Consider the following 25204-nt stretch of genomic DNA (forward strand, 5'->3'; position numbering starts at 1 on the left):
GCGAGGGAAGGGCAGGAGGTTGGGGGAGCTAAGGACAAGAATGCGATGGAGAGTCGGATCAGAGCGCTTAGCAACATGCATGCATGCATTGCCTCTTGGCTGCGAGAGTTAGACCGGTGCTTGCTTCCCAAGGCATGCTCGCTCGCTTGCTTGCCTGCTTGCTTACTTATTTGAGTATTTCTAGCCGGCCCCATCCCAAGGGCACGAGGCGGGTCCCAGCATTCCAGCCGTAACTAGCGCGGAATGTTGAGTAAACCCCAGACAGGGTGGACGAGGGGACAAAGCGCCTCTCTGCAGCGACCCTGCTGGGAGGGCATATCTAGAGCCTCGAGGAATCCCAAACCATCTGATCCTATATTCTTGTTTCTCCCCCCTCAGCAAAAGCTTGGTGTCAGGCCGCCCAGAAGTTTACAGGAGGCATTTCAACCAAACTCTGTGGTAAGCGACGGCAACAAATGTGTAACCCAAATCAGGAAGAGGCTTTAATAACGTGGGGGGGGGGGGGAACGTTAGGCACAGACATCAAAACATTCCCCCCCCCCCCCCTTCCCAAATATCCCTCGCGGTCGGAGGAGTTCCAGACTAAGTTGGAGACCGGGTGCTCTTTGGGGAGCCTGCCTGCCCTGGTGCTGCGAGTCTCCGCCGTGCTATTAAGACTTCGCTGTTTGTGTCTTTGTTAGCGCTGCTGTACGGCGATGGGGAGAAGCCCATGGAAACGAGAGCTAAAGAGGACCCGAACGCGCCCCCGAGAAAACCCACTTGTACCTGCAATAAAAAGCCCTGCGGTTGCGAGAAAGCCGATATTAATTATGCATTTTTACACTCCTCAGGTAACTGCCCTGGGATAGAGGGGGTGTTGCAGAGACTGGGATGGGGCTGCTTGTATATGGTGGAATCCATTCTTAGTACACACACCCTCCCCTCTCCAGTAAAATATTCAGGTTGAATGCATAGCAATCTTGGTTCGTTAAAACCAATGGGAATTTCGCCATTCTTTTCAGCGGAATGTGGACAGGGCTTTTTAGCAAATTGGAAGAGGCAGCGAAATGGTGCTGTGCCCATAAATGGCTTCCAAGACACCGTTTCAATCCTGCAGCGTGCGTGAGACAGAGACAGACCTGGGGTCCAGTACATTTACGCAGACAAAATCAGGAGACTCTTCATTCGTTGTGTTTCTCATTGTTGAACTGGTCCCTTGCAACCATTTCTATATGATATACTTCACACATATGCATATACACACACATATACATATAGTTTCTAGAACAACAGTTCAAATAATTCCACTGTTGCTATTGTCCTATGTGCATAGATGAATCACAAAGACATGTTGGGAAAGAATGGTCTTTCTCCATTCCACTTAGACAAGAATAGTCGAATAAATAAGCATGTGTTTTTAAAGAATCCCCATTCCAAGGAATAGCATGAAAAGGCTACGTATGTGTAGGCGCTAGACAGTGAGAAAGAGAAAAGAAATTCGGTCATTTGACTCAGGCTGTTAAATTCTGGAGGTCCTTGCCAAGAACTATATTTATAGGGTATGAATCTTTCTGCTTCAATAAATCCGTCCAAAATTTTCTACGTTGAATGGGAATATATATAACCCGTAAATGGCCTTCCTTAAAATCGCAGAAGCTGCTTAGACGTTGTCAATTACTCAACGTCAAGGGATGTTGAAGATAGTTTGCTAGACTTATCGGTGGTTTCAGCACCATTTGGAGGGACAGCGACCAAGAGCAATTTAAGCCTCATTGGCGAATGATACGTGTGGGTAATTGAGAACAGACGCGTCAGATTTAAATGGGAATTAGGGTTGAAGAAACCCCATAGCAAACTGCCACGTGCACAAGGCATAAAGGTTTTTTATATTGTTGCTGTTGCACTGAAAGCCTTTTATTCTTATTTCGTGTTTTTCTTTTCTTCTGGGCGGGGGCGGCTCAGTTAAAGAACAAACACATACATATCCAGTTTAAGCTGTGACCCCTCTGCAAGAAATAAATTAATTCCTAGTCAAGAAAATTGTGTTAAATTACAGGGATATTATATGTTCCCGAGAAACAGTATTTCTAAAATAAAGCCCTTTTTTCATTCTGTGATTCCATGTTGTTGTTCTTGTGCGGTGTTCAATGACGAGTACTTAAAAGGAGTGAGCAATATTGTGACTTTCCACTATGGGTAGAAAAACGTCTCCCAAAACCTAAATATAAAGTCGATGTCATATTTCATTCCTCTGCAACCTTTCAGATCTTCTACCGTCTTCCGATGGAGAAGTAGCTACATTGTCTTTCTTACAAGATGTTATGGACATTTTGCTCCAGTATCTGGTGACGAATTTTGATAGATCAACCAAAGTCATCGATTTCCATTATCCAAACGAGCTTCTCCAGGACTATAACTGGGAACTGTCGGATCAGCCTCAGACCCTGGAAGAAATTCTGTCGAATTGCAGGACCGCGCTTAAATATGCCATTAAAACAGGTAACGGCCAAGTTCGGAATATATTCTCTAGAATACACACCATATGTGCAAACACAGACTTAACGGGTTGTGCAGTTGGATGCATTTATTGTGCCTTTCGGTGGCTTGAAGTAAATACTTTGCTATATCGGCGGGCAGAAGAAAGCGATTTATTCCGACACGGGGAGCTTACTCAAGGTTTACTGAAGGGTGTATCGGTTATTAAGGATGTGGCTGTTGAGATGCCCCTCTTTCGTTGTATAGAATCACGTCGCTCTAAAGCTGGCTTGTTCTTGATGGGATCAGTTTCCGATCTCGCTGTTTCCCGGCCTGAATATACACAAACTTGTAGGTTGAAATGAACAGCGTGGGTGAAATGGACGTTTGGCGTCTTCACACAGTTGCGCAGTCGCTTCGCTTTCAAAGCTGCCGCTGTTTCGTGTGGTTGCGATGGGTGAAATACGTCCCATGTGTATGAGGTCCGGGTTCGTCTTTCCTCAAACGTGTTGCATGTTATGGATCGTAGGCCTTTCGGAGCACAGAGGAATGCAATGGGGGTGGGGGGGTGGGGGGACGGTGCAATACGGAATTCGGCGGCCTGGGCACACATTGAGAAAGCAGACCTAGCATATGTACGTCTTTTACTCCTTCTTTGCCAACATGAACGGTGGCAGTCCGGACAGCGCTCTTACGGACAAAGACCAGACTGGTTTGAAATCCCGCTTTGTGGGTCGGGCCAAAAGCAGAACAGATCCTGACTACGCCGAGGGTAGACTTTGCGCCGAATTCGGCGGGACTGCGCAGGCCTCACTTGCCTAGGATCGGACTGCGCGTTCCTTCATTAAGTCGTTCGGGCTTTTTAGTAAGACTGTAGGCTTGGACGCGTGTGGGGGGGAATCGCACACGAATCCACACACGCAGCTCTGAATGTGCGGCTACGCAGGCGAGGCTGCGGATTTTGAGTTGAATTTTCTAACGATTTTGCATTGACGGGAATCTCTCTCTCTCTCTCTCTCTCTCTCTCTCTCTCTCTCTCTCTCTCTCTCTCTCTCTCTCTCTCTCTCTCTCTCTCTCTCTCTCTCGGTAGGGCTTCTGTTGTTGAGTTGGGCGACGTAATGTTTGGCTTTCAAATTGTTCCTTCTTCCATCTCCACCCCCACCCAGGCCGGCAGCCCCCGCGGTGCAGAAAGGGGCTGGGTCCCATCAATCATTTGTCGTGCCCCTCCAACCAGCACTGGGGTTGGTGAAAAACCCTCCCCCAGTCTTTCGAGTGTAAATTCTCCAGTGTAAAAAAACAAAAAAAGGAGCTCAGCTAAAGAGGTCTGAATCCTGTCATAAATCTTCCAAATATGAATTCTCTATGCAGTTGGAGACAATTAGCAGCTAGCAGGTCTGAAGTGTCCTGGGAGGAAGGAGGAGAGACATGGGGTGTCTGAAACGTCCCCCCCCCTTTTCTAATTTTTGTAACCCTGGGCTTGTTGCATTGCTTATTAGATCCTGATACTATTCAATTACGTTGCTTTATACCGTGTATACACTTTGATCCTCAAATGCAAAATTGGTAAATAAATAATAAAGCCAAATAAATAAGGAATCGAGAAAGGACATAATGATGTGCTCATCCCCCCCCCCCAATGAAAATTGTCTGGCTAGGTGCCCGCTCCCACCCCGTTTTGCGGTAGCTACCTATCGTGGCCAACCGCTGAGCACAGACGCCGCCGCCGGCGACATTATTATGGGACGTGCTGATGTTTTACGATCCGGCGGTCTGGCGCTGGAGGCGGCCCCATTTCATAGATTGGCAACGCCATCCTACAGGGCTACACTCTTGCAGGTCCATTGACTCCAGTGGGCTTAGGACGGTGTAACTCTGCTTTGGGCTGCATTGTAAAAGACCCCGGTTGGGATGCCTTCCGTAGACATTTAAATCAGTCTCTAAAACGTGCCGCCGGTTTTATGTTTTTTTTTTCAGTGTCTGGGTACCGATTGTACCTTTGCGGGCTCCTCCCAGGCAGGTTGGCTGGTTTCTGCGGGATTTATGCCTCCGCACCTGCACAGAGGACAGCAGCCTTAATTTATCTGTCAAGGCGAGGGGCGGGGGAGCCCCTAGAAACACCGGCGAGCGTCGATTACGGCTTTGCAGAGCGCAGGCGGAGTGGCCCATCAGTCTGTCTCCGGCGGTGGCCGGCCAGACGTCCCTGGGCAGCGAGGCGTGGCGCTGCTAACTGATTTTTTTGTCACCAGCCTCTGGACATGACGGGACAGACGTGTGGAGCCCTGGCAGAACAGCCTGCTCCGCTTGGAAAGAAGGAGCAGGCGGGGGCTCGCAGGTGTGCGCACGTACCTGCAGGCAGACACGCGTGTTCTGACCTTAAAATCTGGGGGTGAGCGTTTCTGACCCAACTCCTGCGGCTGCAGTGCAATCCAGAACAGAGTTACTCCAGTCTAAGCCCATTGAGTTCAATGGACTTAGGTTGGGGTTATCTTTGTTGTGGATTGCATGGTCGTGGAGCTGAGAACTGACCTGATTCCCCTCCCACTGAAATGGCAGACCCACCTTATGCGCGTTTACTTAGAAGCAAGCCCCATTCTATTCAATGAGACCGACTCCTAGGTAAGGGTTTTTTAGGATTGCGGCCTCAACCTGGTTGACTTGAATTCTGAGTGGGGTTTTTTTGTAAGACACCTGATCAGATGTAGACGTGGAAGGGACGTAGACAAGAATGAGCAATTGCGCGCCTGAGTTTCTGGAATATAAATCGTGATGCATTGGAAGCCACAGTCCCGTCCACGCGATTTGTTGGTGGTCCTTCGCGGGCCATTGTCATTGAACTTTATGGGGTTCTTGCGATTCCTTCCCAGAGATGCTTGTGAGGCGCCCACCCTCCGCGAGACCACCTGGAAATAGAAGCTGCCATTTAAAACAGTCCGCTATTTTGAGTGTCGTGTCCTGTAGACGAACCACTGGAATACTGAGAAGAAATTTCAAATTAAGCGTGCGATCCTAAAGCGAGTTGCGCCTTTCTAAGAGCGTTGGCCTCAATGGGCTTCAAATAGAGTGACTCTGCTTAGAATTTCACTGTAAATAAAGGCGATGACAGACAGACGGACAGACAAAAATTTCATCACAGCTTTTGGGGATCTAAGCCTTTTATGTGCATGCTTATATTGCGTGTGTATGAATGGATTAATCAGATAGATTTTTGAGATCTAGATGGGGTTTTTTTATAGATGGATGGATTTTTTATAGATGGATTTTTAAAAAAAATGTATTTGAACAACATGAGCTGTTGTTTGTAAGAAGGGATTCGCTCTTGACGGGTGTCCTGTAAACACCAGACGCCCAGCCCTGAGAACATTTATGTGTCTCTTTTCTCAAAATTTTCAGTGTATTAAATTTATCAACAGGAAAGAACCTGTTGTCCCGTTTACCGTGCGGTGTCACTGTAACCACTGAAGAGTGAGTCTCACTTCTGAGAAAACCAGCATTGGATCGGGAAATGGACTTAAACGCTTAACAGATTCACTATTCACGATTATCTCTGTCTATGCCGGCTCATAGAGACGTTTCCCACAACTTCGCTTGTGCTTCAGTTCCCAAACTAGAAGAGGTGTCTCATCTGTAAACAGAGGAGGCCTCCCGAATATCTGGAATGACACCCTAGAGAAGTAAGTGGCCCAATAAAGGAGCCAGTCCTAAACAAGAGACTCCCGGGAAACTTCCGACGCCATCCTAAACCGGACGTCTTCACTCTGGTTAGGAGTGCGCTGGGGGTGCAGGGGACCGGAGGTCGAGCAAAGCCCTAGAGCAGGGGTGTCCCATGGTCTGTGAACATCTGGAGGGCCAGAGTTGGGCACCCTTACCCTAGAGGCTCTGGATTGCAAAGCCTTAGAGCACGTGTCCCATTCTGGTGCTCCAGATGTTCGTGGGCTACGTGTCATCGAGGGGCTGATGGAACATCTGGAGGGCCAGAGGAGGACATTCCTATTCTAGAGGCTCTGGATTGCGGAGGCTGCTCTGAATGGCCCCGATTGCTGGGCTGGGCATGGAGGGAAGCCGTCCAGTCGCCCCAGCTGTCCAGCCTCACCGTTGCAAACCCGCTGGCTCTGGTTTCCTCGTTTTCTAGACGGCACCGGGCTTCTATGAATCGCCACACGCCGCCGGCAGAGAGAGAGAGGCAGACAGGCAGAGATGTGCCAGAGTTTGTGAGAGAGAGTTTCTGGCTGTGAAAGATTTTCGACAGGTTGGCTCCCCCAACCCAATACACCCAGGGCCAGGAGGATCACGGCAGTCCTGGGGGCCCCTGATGGAGAAGAGAATCGCCTAGCTCAGGCTTGGTCAGAACGGCTGTCTCCTGGCCTGCCTCCAGGGGGCGCTGGATCGCGCCAGTGTGCGCCTGCTTCGGGGGTCTTTGTATTTTGTGGCAACTGGAGCTCAGGCCCGGCACGCACGGGCACACGAGGACGAGCCGGAGGCGCGCAGGAAGAACCCGGGTGGAGGAGCTGCAAAGTCGAGGCAGGGAGGGAAGCTGTGGCCGGCTGCTGGCTCCATACCTGGCCGGTCTGGTCGACATGAATGAATGAATGAATGAATGAATGAATGAATGAATGAATGAATGAATGAATGAATATGAGAGGCTTGGCCCTGGCTGACCACCCTCGCCAGGAGGCAGGGCAAATGAGTGGGACCCTCTGTTGGGCCTCACCAGACACAGCCACCCTTTGCTCTACCGAAATGGGGCTATCCTGGGCGGTGGCATTTTGTACTGCAGGGAAAGTATTTTTAACGTGACTCCGCCCCTTTTTAAAAAAAAAACCTCCTTGCATTTAGTAGACTAGGACTTTAGGGGAAAATCAGATATGTTCGTGATCATCTAACTGGGCTTAGACGGTTCACTTCTAGATGGTTCACTTCATCATCTAACTGGGCTTAGATGGTTTACTCTAGATTCTGAAAAGCGAAAGTTTGATGGTGATTGGTCAGAGAAATCTCATGGAATGATCAGGGGCGTAATGAGGCAGCCCTGGGCAAACTGTAGCCCTGGGCAAAACCTGAGTTGGATGCCCCCCCCCCCCCCATGGGCGGCCACTCCACCACGACTTTTTTTTGCACCAGGACATTGGTGCCTGCAGGGGGTGCATTTTTAGACATATCAGCACCACAATTTCAGCATGTCATCAGGAGACTGCCCTTATGCTACTCCCCAAGTTTGGTGAGGTTTGGTTTAGGGGGTCCAAAGTTATGTACCCTCAAAGGGGGTGCCCCATCCCCCATTCTTTGCTAAGGAGATGGGGCTACCCTTTTGAGGGTCCATAACTTTGGACCCCCTGAACCAAACTGCACCAAACCTTGGGGGTGCCATCATGACAGTCTCCAGATGATACCCTGAAATTTTGGTGCTGATACATCCAAGAATGCCCTCCCTGCAAGAATATCCCGAAATTTGCCCAAGAATCTTTGTTCTGCATTGAGTTTTCTGCATTGCTGTCAATGGGGGTTGCAGGCTGGGGGGGGCACATTTCTGAAGGCACTGTCTCAAAACTTTCAGGGTCTCATAAGGAGACTTCCCTAATGATACCCCCAGGTTTGGTGCAATTTGGTTCAGGGGGGCCAAAGTTATGGACCCTCAAAACTGTAGCCCCCATCTCCTATTAGCTCCCATTGGAAACAGTGGGGGATAGGGGCACCCCCTTTGGGAGTCCATAACTTTTGAATCCCTGAACCAAACTGCACCAAACTTTGGGGGTATCATAAGGGCAGTTTCCAGATGATACTCTGAAATTCTGGTGCCGCTAGCCTAAAAACTGCACCCCCTGCAGGCCAAAAATGGAAAACCACTAAAAATACCCAAAAACGAACCCAGCATTTTGATGCCCCCCACAAGGTGATTCCCTGGGCAGCTGCCCACCTTGCCCAATGGCCATTACACCAGTGGGAATGATCATTCTGGTCTACTATTGGACAAACTTGAACTTCTAGAGATAAAAGATCCACTTAGAGCTGTGTTCAGGGCTGGTGGAGACCATGGGGAGCGGAGAGGTTGAAAAGGGACCTAGTGTTTTATTGCCTGGAGACATCTGGAGATGTCTAATGTCTCATTGGGGTAGAGGGTAAAGGAAAATGGCTACCAGTGAATGTGATGCCTGCTAGGGGCACTGGTGTTGTTGTCTCTGGTGTCCTTAGTGGTATTCATATATTTTCTCGGAAGTGTCTGGCAATATGGAAGGTTTGAGTTAGGACAACTGTAGGCAGTCTTGGTGATCAGTACATTCCTCAACTCTGAGTGCTTGGAGCCCTCCACCTCCATCCCTTGGTTCTGACCTCCTAGATGTTTTGATTGGCTGCTGCTTAGAAACTGTTTGGGCTACATGGACCATTAGTTTCATTGAACAGGCCATTAAATTTTATGTTCTTCATGGTTAGGAAGCCTCTATTCCAGAAGCTTCTATTCCAGTGAACCCATCTTTCCTCCTACATCAAAGGACCCCAAACTCCCAATTGGTTAGTTGAGGAGAACTTTACATACTAGTAAGAACAAATTGTGTGACTATCCTACTATTTACCACTTCATCCTGTTCCTGAAGTGTCAGAAACAATTATCCTTGATTGGAGTTGTTTGCATGACTGAAGGTGTTAGGCATCCTTATGGGGATCCATCTAGTTTGTGCCTACATTTGACATGTGGAATGTCATAAAGTCAATTGTACATGTTTCGCTGTTATTGTTTATACTGGTTCATCTTTGAAGGTGGACATGATGACACTCTTCATAGTCTCTTCATGGATCAAAAGGTACCTTTGGAGCAGTGGCTTTTCATGTGATGTTATTTAGGACTCCTTCTGAGTTGCCACTGCCACCTTTGTCCGACTTCTGGGAAGGACTTACAGCTAAAGGGCATGCAAGGCAATTCAGGCAGGGACACTGTGCTTCCTGCCTCCCTTTGCATGCACACAAGCCTAAGAGAAGCAACAGGATAGTGAGGTAGAGTCACTCAGCAACAGAGGTGATTTGTCTTTAAAGGGGGCTTGGACAGATTTATGGAGGAGAAGTCAATTTATGGCTACCAATCTTGATCCTCTTTGATCTGAGATTGCAAATGCCTTAGCAGACCAGGTGCTCGGGAGCAGCAGCAGCAGCAGTAGCAGCAGGCCATTGCTTTCACATCCTGCACGTGAGCTCCCAAAGGCACCTGGTGGGCCACTGTGAGTAGCAGAGAGCTGGACTAGATGGATTCTGGCCTGATTCAGCTGGCTTGTTCTTATGTTCTTATGTCTGTGGCTCTGGCCATCACAGCCTTACCCTTGGTACTTGACTTGTGTTTCCTGTCCCTGTCAAATTCTGTCTACTGTCCGTGGTCCTGACCTTGACACCACTGATCTCATATTTTGACTCCCCTCTTCCTGTCATGTGATTATGATGCAATGGGTTTGCCCATTAGTGAATCCCATGCTGCCCCTTGGGTGTAAGAAGTGGACACCAATTCTAGCAAGTTCCATAATCTTTCTACCTGACTTGAATCTTATATCTCTGCTGTTCTGTTCTTTCTCCATCCCTCCCAGAAACATATGGAAATAAGAACCATCATAGATGTTTCTCGCTTCTTCCTTCATAATAGTAAGCCTAATCATGAGGTAGAGATGGTCTGACTTCTTTGGGGGTGACTTCTTTGGGGGTGACAAACTAGGGCTCAGGGGGGAAACATGTGGTTTGTCTGTGCTCAGCCTCCTATATTCATCCTAGCTACATCTTCTGCTTCTGATGTAGCAGAGATGAGACAAATCCTGTACCCAAGAACCTGAGAACAGGGGACTCAACTTAGCATTCCTTTCTCCAGCTTTTTGAGATTTCTACCTACACATTCCTCCAAAACAGAAGACCTAATATGAGAACTGGACTGGGAAAATCCAATTTCAGATCCCCACTCATCTGCAAAGCTTACTTGACTTTTGGTCAGCCTGACCTACCTCATAAGCCTGTTGGGATAAAATGTAGAGAGGAGAACTGTACACTCCTTGAATGGAAGGAGCGATAAACAGGTAAGAGAGAGAGAGAGAGAGAGATAAAACAACAAGCTCAGAAGGAGGAGGCCTTTTGGCTTTTGCCATCTTAGTCCCAACTACGTTGAGATTTAGAAGAAAAGAACGATTTTCATCACCTTCCTCCACTCTTCCGCTTGCTGCTTTATCTATCCAGCCTGAATACTGAGCTATTGTGTGTTGTGTGAAGGATGGCAGATGAACTGTGTGCCGGGCTGCATCTTTCATGCCATGTGTATGTGACAGATAACAGACCCCTGGAGACTGATAATTTCCATCTTGGGACTTTTTTGCCTGCCTTAATTGCCCTGTTGTGACTCCTGGCTTGTGTTCAAGCAGCAACATTCGACATCCTTGGAGAAAAAACAGGTGTGTTTGGCCTGAATCAAGTTTCATTCAAGGGCTGGTTTCTCTTTCTTGTGCCAATTCGAAAAAGACAGAGTTTTCACTGGGAAAATGAGCTTTAATCAAGGCTTTGCATTCGTCAACCCATTCTGGGCACATTTTCTTTCTATAGAAGACTTCATAATAGAACAGTAGAGAAAAATCTAGAAACCCAGGAAATAAGGCATTTCAATGGGGTAATCATCCGCTTGTTTTCTCATGAATCACTTTGATGCAGCCCTGATGGCTGTTGACTTTAATGTGCGTTATTTAGAAATCACAGCCGCCAAGGAAATCCAGTTTTTTTTGTAACAGCGGCTTCTGACAAGGGAGAACTGATAAGTATTTGTGCTGTTTGAGTAATCCCAGCACTGTCTTGGGCCCCTCGGCTTATGAGCGCCTGTGGTCAGCCAAGCCTCCCGCCATTTTCCCCCCTCGCCTATAATCATCAGCTGTTCCTCAGAGAGGCTATCACAGGCCATGACAAGCTCCTCACCAGGCACGCTTGCATCAGCCTCTGCCCTATAGTATGCACTGGTGTGACAGACAGGAGGCTGTCCTGGCCCTAAAGGAAAAAAATCTGCCATTCAGTCGAGCCCTTAAGAGTATTGCTCCAGTATCACCTTTGAGGAAAGGGGTGATATATTGGAAGGAAGATGAGATGAGGGAGTTGAGTTCTGCCTTGGAGAGAGCAGTGACAAGTCTGGCTCAGGAAAAAGAGCAGACAGACCAAAGGCAGCTCTGCCTGACAGTGTGGCAAAATGGTTGAGCTCTATATCTGGGAGATAAGAGATTGTTAAGCCTGTCTCTGGTGATGAGGAGACCTTGCACAATTCAGTTCTGACTCTGGGGAAACGGAAGGCTGGTCTGAGTGGAATCCTGTCCATGGCAGAGGATCCAACTTAGTGGCTAGTCAATAAAAGTCTCTTTGTGCCCAAAAGTAGTTAGAAAAGTCTAAGTCTTCTCTGAAGTCATAACCAGTCCTCATTTTTGTGCCTCAGCCGGGATTGTGCAGCTGGTTTGTTCCTTTAAAACCAGTCTGGAACTAAATAAGTCTTCCTAGTTGTTTACATATTAATCCCACAGAAGTGAGCCCAAAGTCTATTACTTGCTACCTGTAGAACACCTGGAAACTGAGGGGAAGGTTTATAGTTCAAAACACACTTAGGTGGTGTGTGTTCCCTCAGTATGAAAAAAAATTGGTACCATAGACACAAAGTTTCACAAACTATTCCTCTACCCAAGGTGAAGGAATATGAAGATATTAATATTTAAGAAAATTTGTGAGGTAAAAGTTTTGTCAAAATGCCGACTGAACAAGTAAAAGCACTTGAGGGGACTGAAGTTGAGCTTGTGGCTACAGAAGGATAGTGCAGAGTCTCAGGACGTTGTGAATACTGACCAAGAAGAGATCTGGAAGATAAATAGAACTTGAGAAATTAGAGCAGAAAGAAAGTTACGGTTGACCAGAAGGGTACAAGAAAGAGGGGAGAGAGATGCTCAAAAAGAAATAGAATTAAAACAAGAAAGGGATATAGAATTAAGAGAGAGAGAAGCTCAAAGACAGCATGAAATAGAATTCAATAAATTAAATTTTGAAGGATTCTAATTAAGGACTGAGATTGGAAATACAAGGCTAGATCAGGGGTAGGGAACCTGTGGCTCTCCAGATGTTCAGGAACTACAATTCCCATCAGCCCCTACCAGCATGGCCAATTGGCCAAATGGCCTGACAGGAGGCTGATAGGGATGTAGTTCCTAATTTGAAACATCTGGAAAGAAACCGGGACATTCTGGCTTAGATGGTGAAACCTGCTATATTGATCAAAAGAAATGTCCAGCATTTCTAAAAGGAGACAATATTTAAGATTTTTTGTTAGCTTTGAAAGGGCTTGCAAAGACGTTCAAGTGGCTGGCTATGAAAGAATGGTTTATATCTGTTCACAAATATGTGGGGGAAGGGTGGTTAAATGACCTGCCCTGAAATAAGGAACGAAGAGTCCCTAGACTGTGATCTCTTTAAAGAAAGGGTAAGACTGAGATTTGAAAACTGCCTAGCATAGCAGAAAAGAATTTCGAGAACCTCTGAAAATATATCAGATGAAAACTATTATCGGTTGCCATGTTGTTTAGATTGTTGGTTGACAGGCAGTGGAGCCAAAACTGGAGACCAGATAGTCAGTTTAACAACACTGAAGCAGTTGTACAGGGTCATACCCAGACAGTATAGATGGATTGTATAGGATGAAAAGATAACACAGTTAGAGCAGCTGAAATTATGGATTCCCTGGAGGAGGATTCGGGGAAAGGTGTATTTTATCTCAGGATATCTAAAGAAATGAGCTTGCTTCCTCGGGAAAATAATTTTCCTCAGGAAAATAATTTACCTCAGGAAACCAGCCCTACAAAGTGCACTCCTTAGACTTGGAGGTAACCTGAAGAACTGAGGTGTCTTAATTGTAGAGATATAGGGCATGTAAGATACAATTGTCCCAAATTAGTAAAAAAAATATATCAGTACCTGTGAAGCAACTTAATGTCATTTCACGAGTAGAGACAGTTAAAAACACCCAGTGGGACAGGAACAGCAAGCCCTCTGAAGTAGAAACCCCTCATGTATCTAGTGTGTGAAAGGTGCCTGGAAGGATTACAAATGAATATATGGAACCAGTTGAAGTGAGCAAAACCAGAGTCTTTGGCTGGACAGATTCCAGAGCCAGTGAAGCAGTACGTAACTAGAAAAGGAAATGACTATAAGAAGGATTGGAAGGGCTTCATTTTAATGTGTCCTTAGCTAACAAACAGATAACATACAAGGACTGGTCGAGATACTGGGAGATGGGGTATGGGGAGAAATCCTATCTTCACTGCTGATTGGCAACCATTTGGCTAGAGATGTCGAAATCGATCAATGTAATGGCCAGTCCAGAAGCCAAAATAAAATATGGAATAAAAAAAGGTGGCAATTAAGCCTGCAGCCACAGAGAACTCCCAGAGAGAAGGGGGGATTGTAACACAGAAGCCCATGAGCAAGCATTACCTAGGGAGCAAGACAGGCTGGTGGAGGAGAATATACTACCAAGTGTGGTGATTGCAGTACAGTAAGCAGATGAAACTTTAAAAAACTTAATACAGCTAGTCAGAGAAAGTCCATCTGAATTGTCTGCAGAACACCCAGTCAGTTTTGTGTTTAAGGAAGGCAAGCTACAGAGGAAGTCTTTGAGGGAAAAGTTTGCATCTGTTTGGGAAAGGTGTGTTCAGTTGACTGTCCCACAAAAGTACAGACTGCTGTTACTGAGTTACTGTCAGTGGCACATGAAAGCCCGTTTGTAGGTCATTTGGGAGTGGCTAGGATTAAGCACAGACTGACTCAATGCCTTTATTGGCCTGGGATAGGAAGAAATATGGCAGACTTCTGCAAGACGAGCCATGTTTGCCAAACCATGGACAACCCGAGTAACCGAACCACAGCAAAACTGGAGGCTCTGCCCATAATAGAAGTACCGTTCATGAGAGCGGGAACTAGCATCATTGGTTCATTGAATAAACCCAGCAGAAGAGGATACAGATAAATATTAATGTTCGTTTGCTTCACTGCAAGATTTTCCGAAGCGGTGCCTTTGAGCAACATCGAAGCTGACACTTTAGCGGATGCTCTGCTGTCTCTTTTCCGCAGACTTGGTTTTCCTAATGAGATCATGAATGACCTTGGAACTTCCGTTATGTCCATTCTAATGGTGTGGCTTTGGGTCATGTTTGGTGTGAATCATCTGACTTCCACCCCGGTGTCCTCCAGAGATGAATGGCGTTAACAGAAAGGTTCAAGGACGATCAAATCATACATGGCCACATACTCAAATGACTAGGACATGCACCTGCCATTTACCTGCATGCAGTGATTCCCAACCAGGGGTTCCGTGGTACCCTGAGGTGCCATGAGCACGACCCAGGGGTACCATGACAATGCTACTGCCTCCTCCCCGCCCGGAATCAAATGGATTTTGAAAGGGCGGGGTTAGAAGCCTCATGGACTCCCTTTAAACAACATTGAAAAACAGCATTGTTTTATTTGGCTAAATTCAGCGTGGAGGAGGAGAAGTAGTTTGGATTTATATCCCCCCTTTCTCTCCTGTAGGAGACTCAAAGGGGCTTACAATCTCCTTGCCCTTCCCCCCTCACAACACACACCCTGTGAGGTGGGTGGGGCTGAGAGAGCTCCGAGAAGCTGTGACTAGCCCAAGGTCAACCAGCTGGCGCATGTGGGAGTGCACAGGATAATCTGAATTCCCCAGATAAGCCTCCACAGCTCAAGCGGCAGAGCTGGGAATCAAACCCGGTTCCTCCAGATCAGAGTGTACCTGCTCTTAGCCACTATGCCACTGCTGCTCCTTTATATCATTAATGAGGACCCCTTTACATCATTAGAGATGAATGGGAATGAAAAGACATTCCTGAACTGGAGACCATAGTGCAGCATGTGGAAGACTTACAGAACACCCTGCATGAGATGCCAGCTGCTGCAGGAGAGACCAAGAGCAAAAGAACTGGTATGATGCCAAGGCCTAAGAGACGTGTTTGGACCCAGAGGACAAAGTATTGGTTTTGCAATCCAGAAGGGCAGACAACTTGCAAACTGCCTGGAAAGGGCCCTTGGCCATTGTGGCTAAGATATCTGATGCAAGGCAAGCTACCTTGTGAATGTGTTCCCTGAGGGGGATGAAAACAAGCTGTATCATGTTAATAAGTGAAAACTCCACTTTGAAAGAAGTCAGATAGCACTCTTGGCTTGTGAAGAAGGGGAAGCAGGACAAGCTCTGTAGGGATGGGAGAAAACCTCACTTAGGCATGGAGCTGAGTGTGTAAACATTTCCTCTGTTCTCACCGATGAACACCTGGTACAGTTGCAGGTGTTTTCTTGGCTGAGTATGCTGATGTGCTTTTTTCCAGAACTGGGGTCACTCAGCTTATTCAGCACAAGATCTGTACAAGTAAGGCAGCTCCAATAGTCATTATCCTATATAGCGTGACAGGTTGTAATGCCACCTGCATTGAAAAAGAAATTAAAGAAATGCTGGACCTAAGGGTGATAGTACCATCAGAAAGCCCATAGTTTGCCCTAGAGGTCTTAATTCAGAAGCCTGACTAGGCCATCAGATCCTGCACTGACTACAGGAAGTTAAGAGAGCCAGCGTGGCATAGTGGTTAAAAGCAGGTGCACTCTAATCTGGAGAACCAGGTTTGATTCCCCTGCCATTTGAACTGTGGAGGCTTATCTGGTGAACACAATTAGCTTGTGCACTCCAACACACGCCAGCTGGGTGACCTTGGGCTAGTCACAGTTCTTCAGAGCTCTCTCAGCCTCACCTACCTCCCAGGGTGTTTGTTGTGAGGGGGGAAGGGAAAGAAGATTGTAAGCCCCTTTGAGTATCCTTACAGGAAAGGGGGGATATAAATCCAAACTCTTCTTCCTCTTTTCTTAAACAAAGTCACAAGGACAGAAATCTATCCCATGCTCCAAGTGCATGAACTTATGGAAACTCTTATGAGACAGCACAATACATTACTACCCTGATCTTACCAAGGGTTACTGGCAGGTGGAAGTGATGCCAAAGAGAGGACTAATCTAAAACTGCCTTTACTAGTTTTGAATCAAGGTCAGTTTGTTCAAATTCACAGTCTTCCAGTTTGGACTTAGAAATCCCAGAGCCACCTTCCAAAGGTTAATGGACAATTTGTTGGCACGTCCAGGTGAGTTGACTTTCGTTTACATTGATGATGTGGGCATCTCTAGCTAAAACTGGGTGGACCATGTAAGATACCTGGCCATTGTCCTATTCCAGACAGCTGGTCTGATTATAAAGACATGAAATGCCAGGTAAAAACCTTGGACAAATTGTTGGTTTAAAACCAACCTGTAAATAAATAAATCTTCCTAGTTGTTTATATATTAATCCAGCTTCACTGATCTCAATAATCCCCTTATGTGCCACATAAGTTACATCACTGAAGCGAATCCACAGCCTATACGCTCGCTACCTGTAGAGCACATGGAAACTGAGAGGAAGGTTTGTAGTTCAATACACACCTAGATCCCAGAAATCTTAGGCAGCTGCGGGCGTTCCATCAGTGGGGGGGGAGGGGAGGCTTGTCACAATTGACAGCATGTGGCACGTGAGCAATGAGGTCTTCAGAGAGCCGTCGCTAGAAGGAATGCTGAGTTCATTTCAAAGAGGAGGAGGAAATAAAATTGGAGCATATTCAACATTATGTGCAGGCTGTGCTGGGATTGGAAATGCAGGTGGGTCAAAACCATACAAATTCTTTTGTTTTTGTAATATTAAGATCAGTAGTTTTGCAATGCTTTCTTCTCCCTGTATGGAAGTAACCAATGCTTAGATGCAGGATAGAACATCTTTGAAATAATCTGTTCATTCAGTAGTGCTCAGGTTTAGGAGGTAATCTGTGAATAGAAGAACAAGCAATATCGTGTTTCCCCGAATATAAGACAGTGTCTTATATTAATTTTTGCTGCCAAAGATGAGCTATGTCTTATTTTCAGGGGATGTCTTATATTTCTGTATTCTGTTCATCAGGCATGCTTCCAAACAAAAACTTTGCTATGTCTTACTTTTGGGGGATGCCTTATATTTCGTACTTCAGCAAAACCTCTACTACGTCTTATTTCCGGGGATGTCTTATATTCGGGGAAACGGTATTATACTCATGTCAATATCTGTCTACTCCCCCTAGCTACCTAGTGAGGGCCATCTACTCCCCCTAGCTACCCAGTGAGGGCCATCTACTCCCCCTAGCTACCTAGTGAGAGGCAAGTTGTAATTTTGCCTGGCAAATCACTTTCAGGCTCCTACATGTACACATCTCAAGTGCACTTTCCAACAATGTTCATCCTTCACCAACTGTCGGGATAACCAGGGGGCTTTTTGGATTCCAGGACGGCAAGTTGAAGGAGAGTATTCATGTGAATTGGCTGTAAGATCTTTAAATGAGAAATAACCTGCTTCTGGTTGTGACCCTTCTTAAATTCCCTGAAGCTTTAAACATAGTAGCAATGGACCGCTTTTAACATGTGAGTTGGCTGTAAGTTCTTTACATGAAAAATAACCTATTTCTGGTTGTGGCACTGCTTAAATTCTCTGCACCTTTAAACATGGGAACAGTGGACTGCTTCTAACACCAGCCTCCTGATCTGGACTGTCCATCTAGCTGAAATTCTCTACAAGATGTGGATGGAAGAGGCAAAAGCTCATGAGGTGGTGAGAATGGGGCTTGTGTGAGAGGTTTAATTGAAGAGTGAACTTCAAAACCCACATTCAAGACTGGTGGGATCAACCACATGGACTTGACTGCTGTTTTAATACTTTGCTGGGATGCCAAAGTCAGGAAACTTGACAATTGGGAGAAAGAGGGTAGGCGTTGATGGCACAGGTTACCCCCAAAGCAGCAAGATGTTTGATCATCCATGTTTGCAGTCAGGGTCCAGATATCCAGGGCAGCTGTTCTGTAGCTGGCAATTTGCTCTGCTGAGTTCCAGAAGCCAGGCTTAGAGCTTAAATCTCCTTCTCAGCCCTGCTCCCTATCCTGGGCTCCACAATCTCATCTCTGAGGAGTGGAGACTCTGATGGCCTAGCATGGGGTCCCCAAACGTTTTAAGCCTTCAGAAACATTTGGAATTTTGACATGGTATGGTGGGCACATCAACACAATGACTGCCACAGGAAGTGGAACCAGTCACAAAATAATTGCCACAGCTCACCTTCAGTAACACAGTCAGATCCTTGTGCTGTGGTAAGAGCTGTTGCCAAAGCAATGTTGAAGAAAATCTGCATAGCCAATAAAATCTCAAATAGTTAATCAGAAGCCTTACTAGGCAAAAACCCTACCTGGCCCTGCCTTCTTCCTAAAAACACTTGGTGGGCACCAGAAAGGGCAGGTGCCATGGTGCCTGCAGAAATTACACTGGGGACTAGAATGTTGTCCAACATCAGAAATGTTTCCACTTGTTTCATAAAGAAGTTCAGACTAAGGCAGGGGCGTAACGAGGCAGCCCTGGGCAAACTGTAGCCCTGGGCAAAACCTGAGTTGGATGCCCCCCCCCCCATGGGCGGCCACTCCACCACGACCAAATTTTTTTTGCATCAGGACATTGGTGCCAGCTGCAGGCAATTGGTGTGCCCGCCCTGCTGCCTGCAGGGCGGGCAAGGATGAAGCTGGCAGCTCGGCTCGTGGAGCCGCAGTGCAAGGGCAGAAGAGCCGCATGCGGCTCTCGAGCCGCAGGTTCCCTACCCCTGCACTAGCCTAAAAACTGCGCCCCCTGCAGGCCAAAAATGTAGAACCACAAAATACCCCAAAACGAACCCAGCATTTTGATGCCCCCCACAAGGTGATGCCCTGGGCAGCTGCCCACCTTGCCCAATGGGCATTACACCAGTGGACTAAGGGAATTCAAGTGGCCATACATGGGGCTGTTGCTACTGGATGTTCAGTTTGCTCTGTAGGAGGATTCTTTAGTACAGGAAATAGTTCTTGGAAACTATTCTTGGAAATAGTACAAGCAATACTGTTGTGAACTCTCTGATGCCTCCCCATTCACCCTTGTAGTCTGTGCTGAAGGAGCCATGACAACCAAGATCAAAAAGGACACACTATTTGACCTATAAACATCTTCCTTCAGGATCCAAGAAGACTGAAGTCCATGTAATATGCTTTATGAGGACTAAAGGTGTCAAGTTCACCAGAGTTCTGCATCAGGCTGGACAATACAGTTTTGTGAAAAGGGAGTACAGAGTAGATGTCTCAGGTCACAATCTTAAGACCAGATCTCTTCAGAATCCTGCGTTAGATGCTGAACAACTATGCAGATTTAAAATGGCAATGGTGTCAGGTTGTACCACTGGTTATCTGCAGACAGAGAACATGAAAATGGAGTCCGCTCAATGGAACACAAAGGCCAGCTGTCTAACACACAGCTGAGGTGTAGTCCCTGGAAGGGTGAGAGTAAAGGAAATCCTTGGGAGTCCAAGGTAAATTTAAGGTGATGCACAAGACATGGACATTGAAACCAAATGGGGTAATTTCCTCTTCAGTTGTGAGAAGACGCTTTCTGCAGTACATTTGTGGTCCATCAAAGACTGCCTTACATGGGCCAAACAAGGAAGGGGGAGTGTAGAAAGTGAAAACAGACATTATAGAACATGGCTTTAGAAATATCCCAAAATATTTTAGCAAGAGTATTTTTTTATCCAATAGAAATAGATGCACACACAATGCATTATTTAGTATTGTAATTTTTTTAACGAAGTTAGATAAACACAATGTTTTCCATTTTATTCAGGACACCCCAGGTATTTCAACCAGCTGTCAACTGGATTGGATATGGTTGGATTAGCTGCAGACTGGTTAACGTCAACGGCCAATACTAACATGTAAGTAATCTACATAATGCCTGTGTTCACAATCATGGCATTGCTTTAAACACAGCTAATACAATATTTATTCAAAGCCATCTTTTCAAAACATCTTTTCAAAACATCTTTTCAAAACAGTTGTGAAAGTGGATTGAATGTGCATTATTCTGCATGTGTAGAGGGGGCCTCTGAGATTCACTATCTGGGTAAACAAAGACAGCAGTGGCAGAGCAAACAAGGGGGAGAATATAGAGCAAGTTGACCTATCTAGCTTGTTAGCGCTTCTCCCCACCCCCACCCCGATTTGTGGTTTGCTCCCTATAAAGAGAGCTTGTACAATTCCACACTTCCAACAGCACCAATGCAGGACTTTTCAGAAATGCAGGAGAGATTTTATGATTTACCTAAATAATTATGTAAACTGCAAGAGAGAATTGCAAGGATTCCTCAGTAAAAGGAAACCTTGTTCTTGACTGATTGTAGATTTAATATATATGTATACTTGTGTTCTATTGTCCCTCTAAGGAGCTCACCACAGAGACATATTTTATCCTTACAACAATCCTGTGATGTTGGTTATTGAGTCCCTGGTCCAAAGTCATCTGGGAAACTGCATGACTGAACAGTTTTCACTGAGATCATACTGGTCTTTTCTGTTTACTGTTTAACACTGGCTCAATAGCTTTGGCTTCCTCTGGGGTTATTTGCTCAAATAAGACATGCAAAACCCTGCTTTTTAAAATATCCATCTTCCCTACACTTGCAAAGAAAATGCACAAGAGCTTTCTTGAAACCTGTTCAAGCAGAGTTTAACTGAGGTAGGAGCCCCAGAGCGCAGAGTTGTAAACTGCAGCACTACAGCCAAAACTCTGCCCACAATCTTAGGCTCATTCCGCACATGCAGAATAATGCACTTTCAAACTGCTTTCAGTGCTCTTTGAAGCTGTGCAGAATAGCAAATTCCACTTGCAAACCGTTGTGAAAGTGGTTTGAAAACGCATTATTTTGCGGAAGGGGCCTCAGTTCCATTCTGTTTCAGATAGCCAGCTCAAGGTTGACTCAGCCTTCTATCCTTCTGTGGTTGGTAAAATGAGTACCCAGATTGCTGGGGGTAAAGGGGAGATGACTGGGGAGGGCAATGGTGAATTACCTCATAAACATGGGAAAAGAAGAGTTGATTTTTATACCCCGTTTTTCTCTACAAGGAGTCTCAAAGCAGCTGACAAACCACCTTTCCTTTCCCTCCACTGCTCTGAACCATTACACTACACTGGCCTACTAAACGTTGCGATGTGACGTCACCCCATGGGTCACTAATGACCTGACACAGGGGAGAATCTTTGGCCCCTTCCGCACATGCAAAATAATGCGTTTTCAAACCACTTTCACAACTGTTTGCAAGTGGATTTTGCCATTCCGCACAGCTTCAAAGAGCACTGAAAGCAGTTTGAAAGTGCATTATTCTGCATGTGCGGAATGAGCCTTTATCTTTAACTGAAGTGGTATAGCACACTGCTAGATAGCACGATGATCATTGACACCGGGCCTGCTGAAATGGTTAAAAACGTTCCCAACCCCAGTCTCATCCACTAGTTGTTGTTTTCTGCTGATATTGAAAGAGCCCTGCAATGTGTGTTATATCTAGGGGTCTTTGTATGTGGGGTGGGGGTGGGGGCAACATGTACACCTTAACTTGATTGGTACAACTTGGATATTTCTCTCTTTCAGGTTCACTTACGAAATCGCTCCAGTGTTTGTTCTTATGGAATATGTGACTTTAAGGAAAATGAGAGAGATAATTGGCTGGCCTGGGGGTGCTGGTGATGGGATCTTTTCACCTGGTGCGTGATCTTTCTTCACATATTAAGACTGTGGTGTGTGACATGCTTTTCAGTCATTTCAGGGGGACCAGCAGTTGGCCTTGCTCCAGGGGGATCTTGCTAAGAGTTCTCAGCAGGATATATAAAGTTTGCATTGCTATGGTAATTAAGGACTTCCCTGTCTGTCCCTGATGACTATTTCCTTCAAGCAAATTGTGTTGCTTCATGAACTCTATTTACGATTGCACTCTGCAATTCTTTGCCTGTGGATCTCTGAAATGACATTGAGACCCCAGACCCAGATGTTTATTTGTGCCATTTTGATCTCTTGGCAGTTTATTTTTACTTTAAAAGTCGCCATGGGGAGGTCAGGGAACGCCATTGTGCTCAAGCAGAGATGGGAGAGGGTATCTTTCAGGTTGTCCTCCCTGGAATTTTCCTGTTCTAAATTCCCCTCGCCCCAAAACTGCTGTTAACCTTGCTGGTATTTTTCTCCTAAAAGGAAAAATATCCATTTATATCAGGCAAACATAGGGCAAATTTAAATACCCCACTCCTCTCTTTATGAACAAACTGGATACACAATGTGCACATGTATCCAGCTGATATTAAATAAAAATACCAGGAGATCCAGTCATAGACATGGTGCCCTAATAATTTTGTTGATGTAGTCTTGTCATCACCCTCTCAATCCCTGTTCTTTCTAAAAAAAAGTTATTAACAAAATTGAAACAGCTGGATTGTTGTGGGGTTTTTGGTGATTCTTGTCCTCTTGATCTGACAGTGGGATCTGTTGGGTGTGGGGCATCCCTAGCAAACCTTAAACATAGCTTAATGTTTATTGAGGGGTGGGTAGAGTCAAGAGTCTGTGTTCTGAAGGACCTAGTAATAGACTCTTGCCCAAGAGTCTTTGTCTTCATGTAAGGGTGAGGAAGGGAAAGGAGCTTGTGTCCCAGCAGCAAATGCAGAAGTCGCTGCTACAAGAGCGTTATGGTGTGGTTAAGAGCAGGTGCACTGTAATCTGGGGAACCGGGTTTGATTTCCTGTTCTGCCACTTGAGCTGTGGAGGCTTATCTAGTAAACCAGATTAGCCTGAGCACTCCAACACATGTCAGCTGGGTGACCTTGGACTATGACTAGTTCTTTGGAATTCTCTCAACCTCACCCACTTCACAGGGTGTTTGTTGGGGGGGGGGGGGAGGAGATTGTAAACCCCTTTGAATCTCCTTACAGGAGAGAAAGGGGGTATAAATCCAAACTCTTCTTCTACAAGAATGGGAAGCTTTGGGAGCAAAAAGGAAATGAGAGTATTTTCAAGGACCTTTAGCTTACTTGTGCACAGGTAGTTATGGTATCAATGTAACATAATGTGTTTTTAGATTGGTTTTTTAAATATGGGCTTAATATATTTAATATATTTTTGTTTGTTTTAACTCCAGTTACTGTTATCCTGCTGTTACCCACCTTGGGTCCTGAGATGCTCAGGATAAAGACAGCTAGCTAAATATTTTAGACAAATAAATATAATATGATCTTTGCCTTATAACAGCCACAGCCTTATTTGGTCCTGGCCTTCCCATCACAGGGGGCAAGGGAATTGTCCGTTTCCTTACCTAACCTTAGATGGAGAAATATATGATTTATATAAGCGTCGTTTGTACATAAATAATATCCTTGTGGATAGAAGAAGTAACAGTGTATTACTGTGGACTCCAGGTGGTGCCATATCTAACATGTATGCTATGTTGATTGCACGTTTCAAGATGTTTCCAGAAGTTAAAGAGAAAGGAATGGCAGCTATTCCGAGACTGGTTGCCTTCACATCTGAGCACGTAGGTGTTTCTATTTTATCTGCTTTGCTAATCAAACAAGGCTTGCTAGAATTTTGTCCCACAAGCAACTTTAATCGATCTTCAGAAGCCTCTTTTTCCGCATACAAAGCGGGATGGACTATATATCTTCCTGAAACATGTTATCCTGGGAGAGCATATTTGAGCTACATGAGCTGATTATGTGGTGACATTTGATGGGCTTTGTTCATGTCAGTAAAATGACTTCCGTGGTGAGATGAATAGAGGAAGCAATTTGATCCTTTAAAATGACTGATGCTGCTTCTGATTGTATTTGCATACACTTTTCTTTTCAAGGAGCATAAGCTACCTCACAGGGTGGTTGTGAGGATAAAATGGAGGAGGTGGGGGCCATCAATACCACCCTGAGAGCCAGTGTGGTGCAGTGGTTAAGAGCGGGTGGATTCTAATCTGGAGAATTGGGTTTGATTCTCCACTCCTCTTCCTGAGTGGCAGAAGCTTATCTGGTGAACCAGATGTGTTTCCACACTCCTACATTCCTGCTGGGTGACCTTGGCCAGTCACAGTTCTCTCAGAACTCTCTCAGCCCCACCAACCTCACAAGGTGTCTGTTTTGGGGAAAGGAAGGGAAAGGAGCTTGTAAATCACCTTGAGTCTCCTTACAGGAGAGAAAGGTGGGGTATAAATCCAAATTCGTCTTCTTGGTGGAAGGACAGGAAAAATGCACCAAGTAAATGATCATAAATTCAAAGTAGTGTACATAGTTCTTGATTTCATCTGTGCAAGAACCTTGTGAGGTCAGTTAGGCTGAAGTGCTATGATCAAGATTTTCCAGTGAGCTTTATGGAAGAACAGGGACTCGAACCTGGATCTCCCCAGTCTTAGGCCAGTTCTCTATCCACTATTCCACACTGACTCATGAATGATCCTGTCGTTTTTACAACAACCCTACATGGCTGGTCAGTATTGTTATCACTAGATTTCAGATGGAGCAAGGTACAGGGGAGTCCACCTAAAAACTGGCTTGCTGATCATAAGAATGTTTTTGGAACACAGGGTTTTTAACTTTTGATAGGGTAGCTTTTACTTAACGAATGTAAAGAAGGATAACATTTGGTTTAATAACATATATCGACGGCAACTTGCCACCATCACCGATTCCAGAAGTGATAATGTTCTCGATGCCACTGGATTGATCTACGTGGCTCAGGAAACTGAAGATTTCTCTGACTCAGGATAGATTTTCCTCAATCGCAGGCATGTTTTTGCTC

General features: G+C 45.7%; 1 protein-coding gene across 2 annotated transcripts in view; it reads left to right on the forward strand.

Moving 5' to 3' along the window:
• The window catches only part of GAD2 (glutamate decarboxylase 2), a 45323-nt gene that overhangs the window by 1082 nt on the left and 19037 nt on the right, over positions 1-25204 (forward strand). The window contains exons 2-7 of one of the 2 annotated variants that reach the window (XM_048510604.1): positions 379-438; positions 681-830; positions 2245-2478; positions 20230-20320; positions 22031-22143; positions 23839-23954. In XM_048510604.1, the coding sequence (XP_048366561.1) occupies positions 379-438; positions 681-830; positions 2245-2478; positions 20230-20320; positions 22031-22143; positions 23839-23954 (764 nt within the window). The remainder of the gene's footprint in view (positions 1-378; positions 439-680; positions 831-2244; positions 2479-20229; positions 20321-22030; positions 22144-23838; positions 23955-25204) is intronic. The other variant, XM_048510605.1, reaches the window with a different exon arrangement.

The sequence above is a fragment of the Sphaerodactylus townsendi genome, linkage group LG11, assembly GCF_021028975.2.
Source record: "Sphaerodactylus townsendi isolate TG3544 linkage group LG11, MPM_Stown_v2.3, whole genome shotgun sequence".
Taxonomy (NCBI): Eukaryota; Metazoa; Chordata; class Lepidosauria; order Squamata; family Sphaerodactylidae; genus Sphaerodactylus; species Sphaerodactylus townsendi.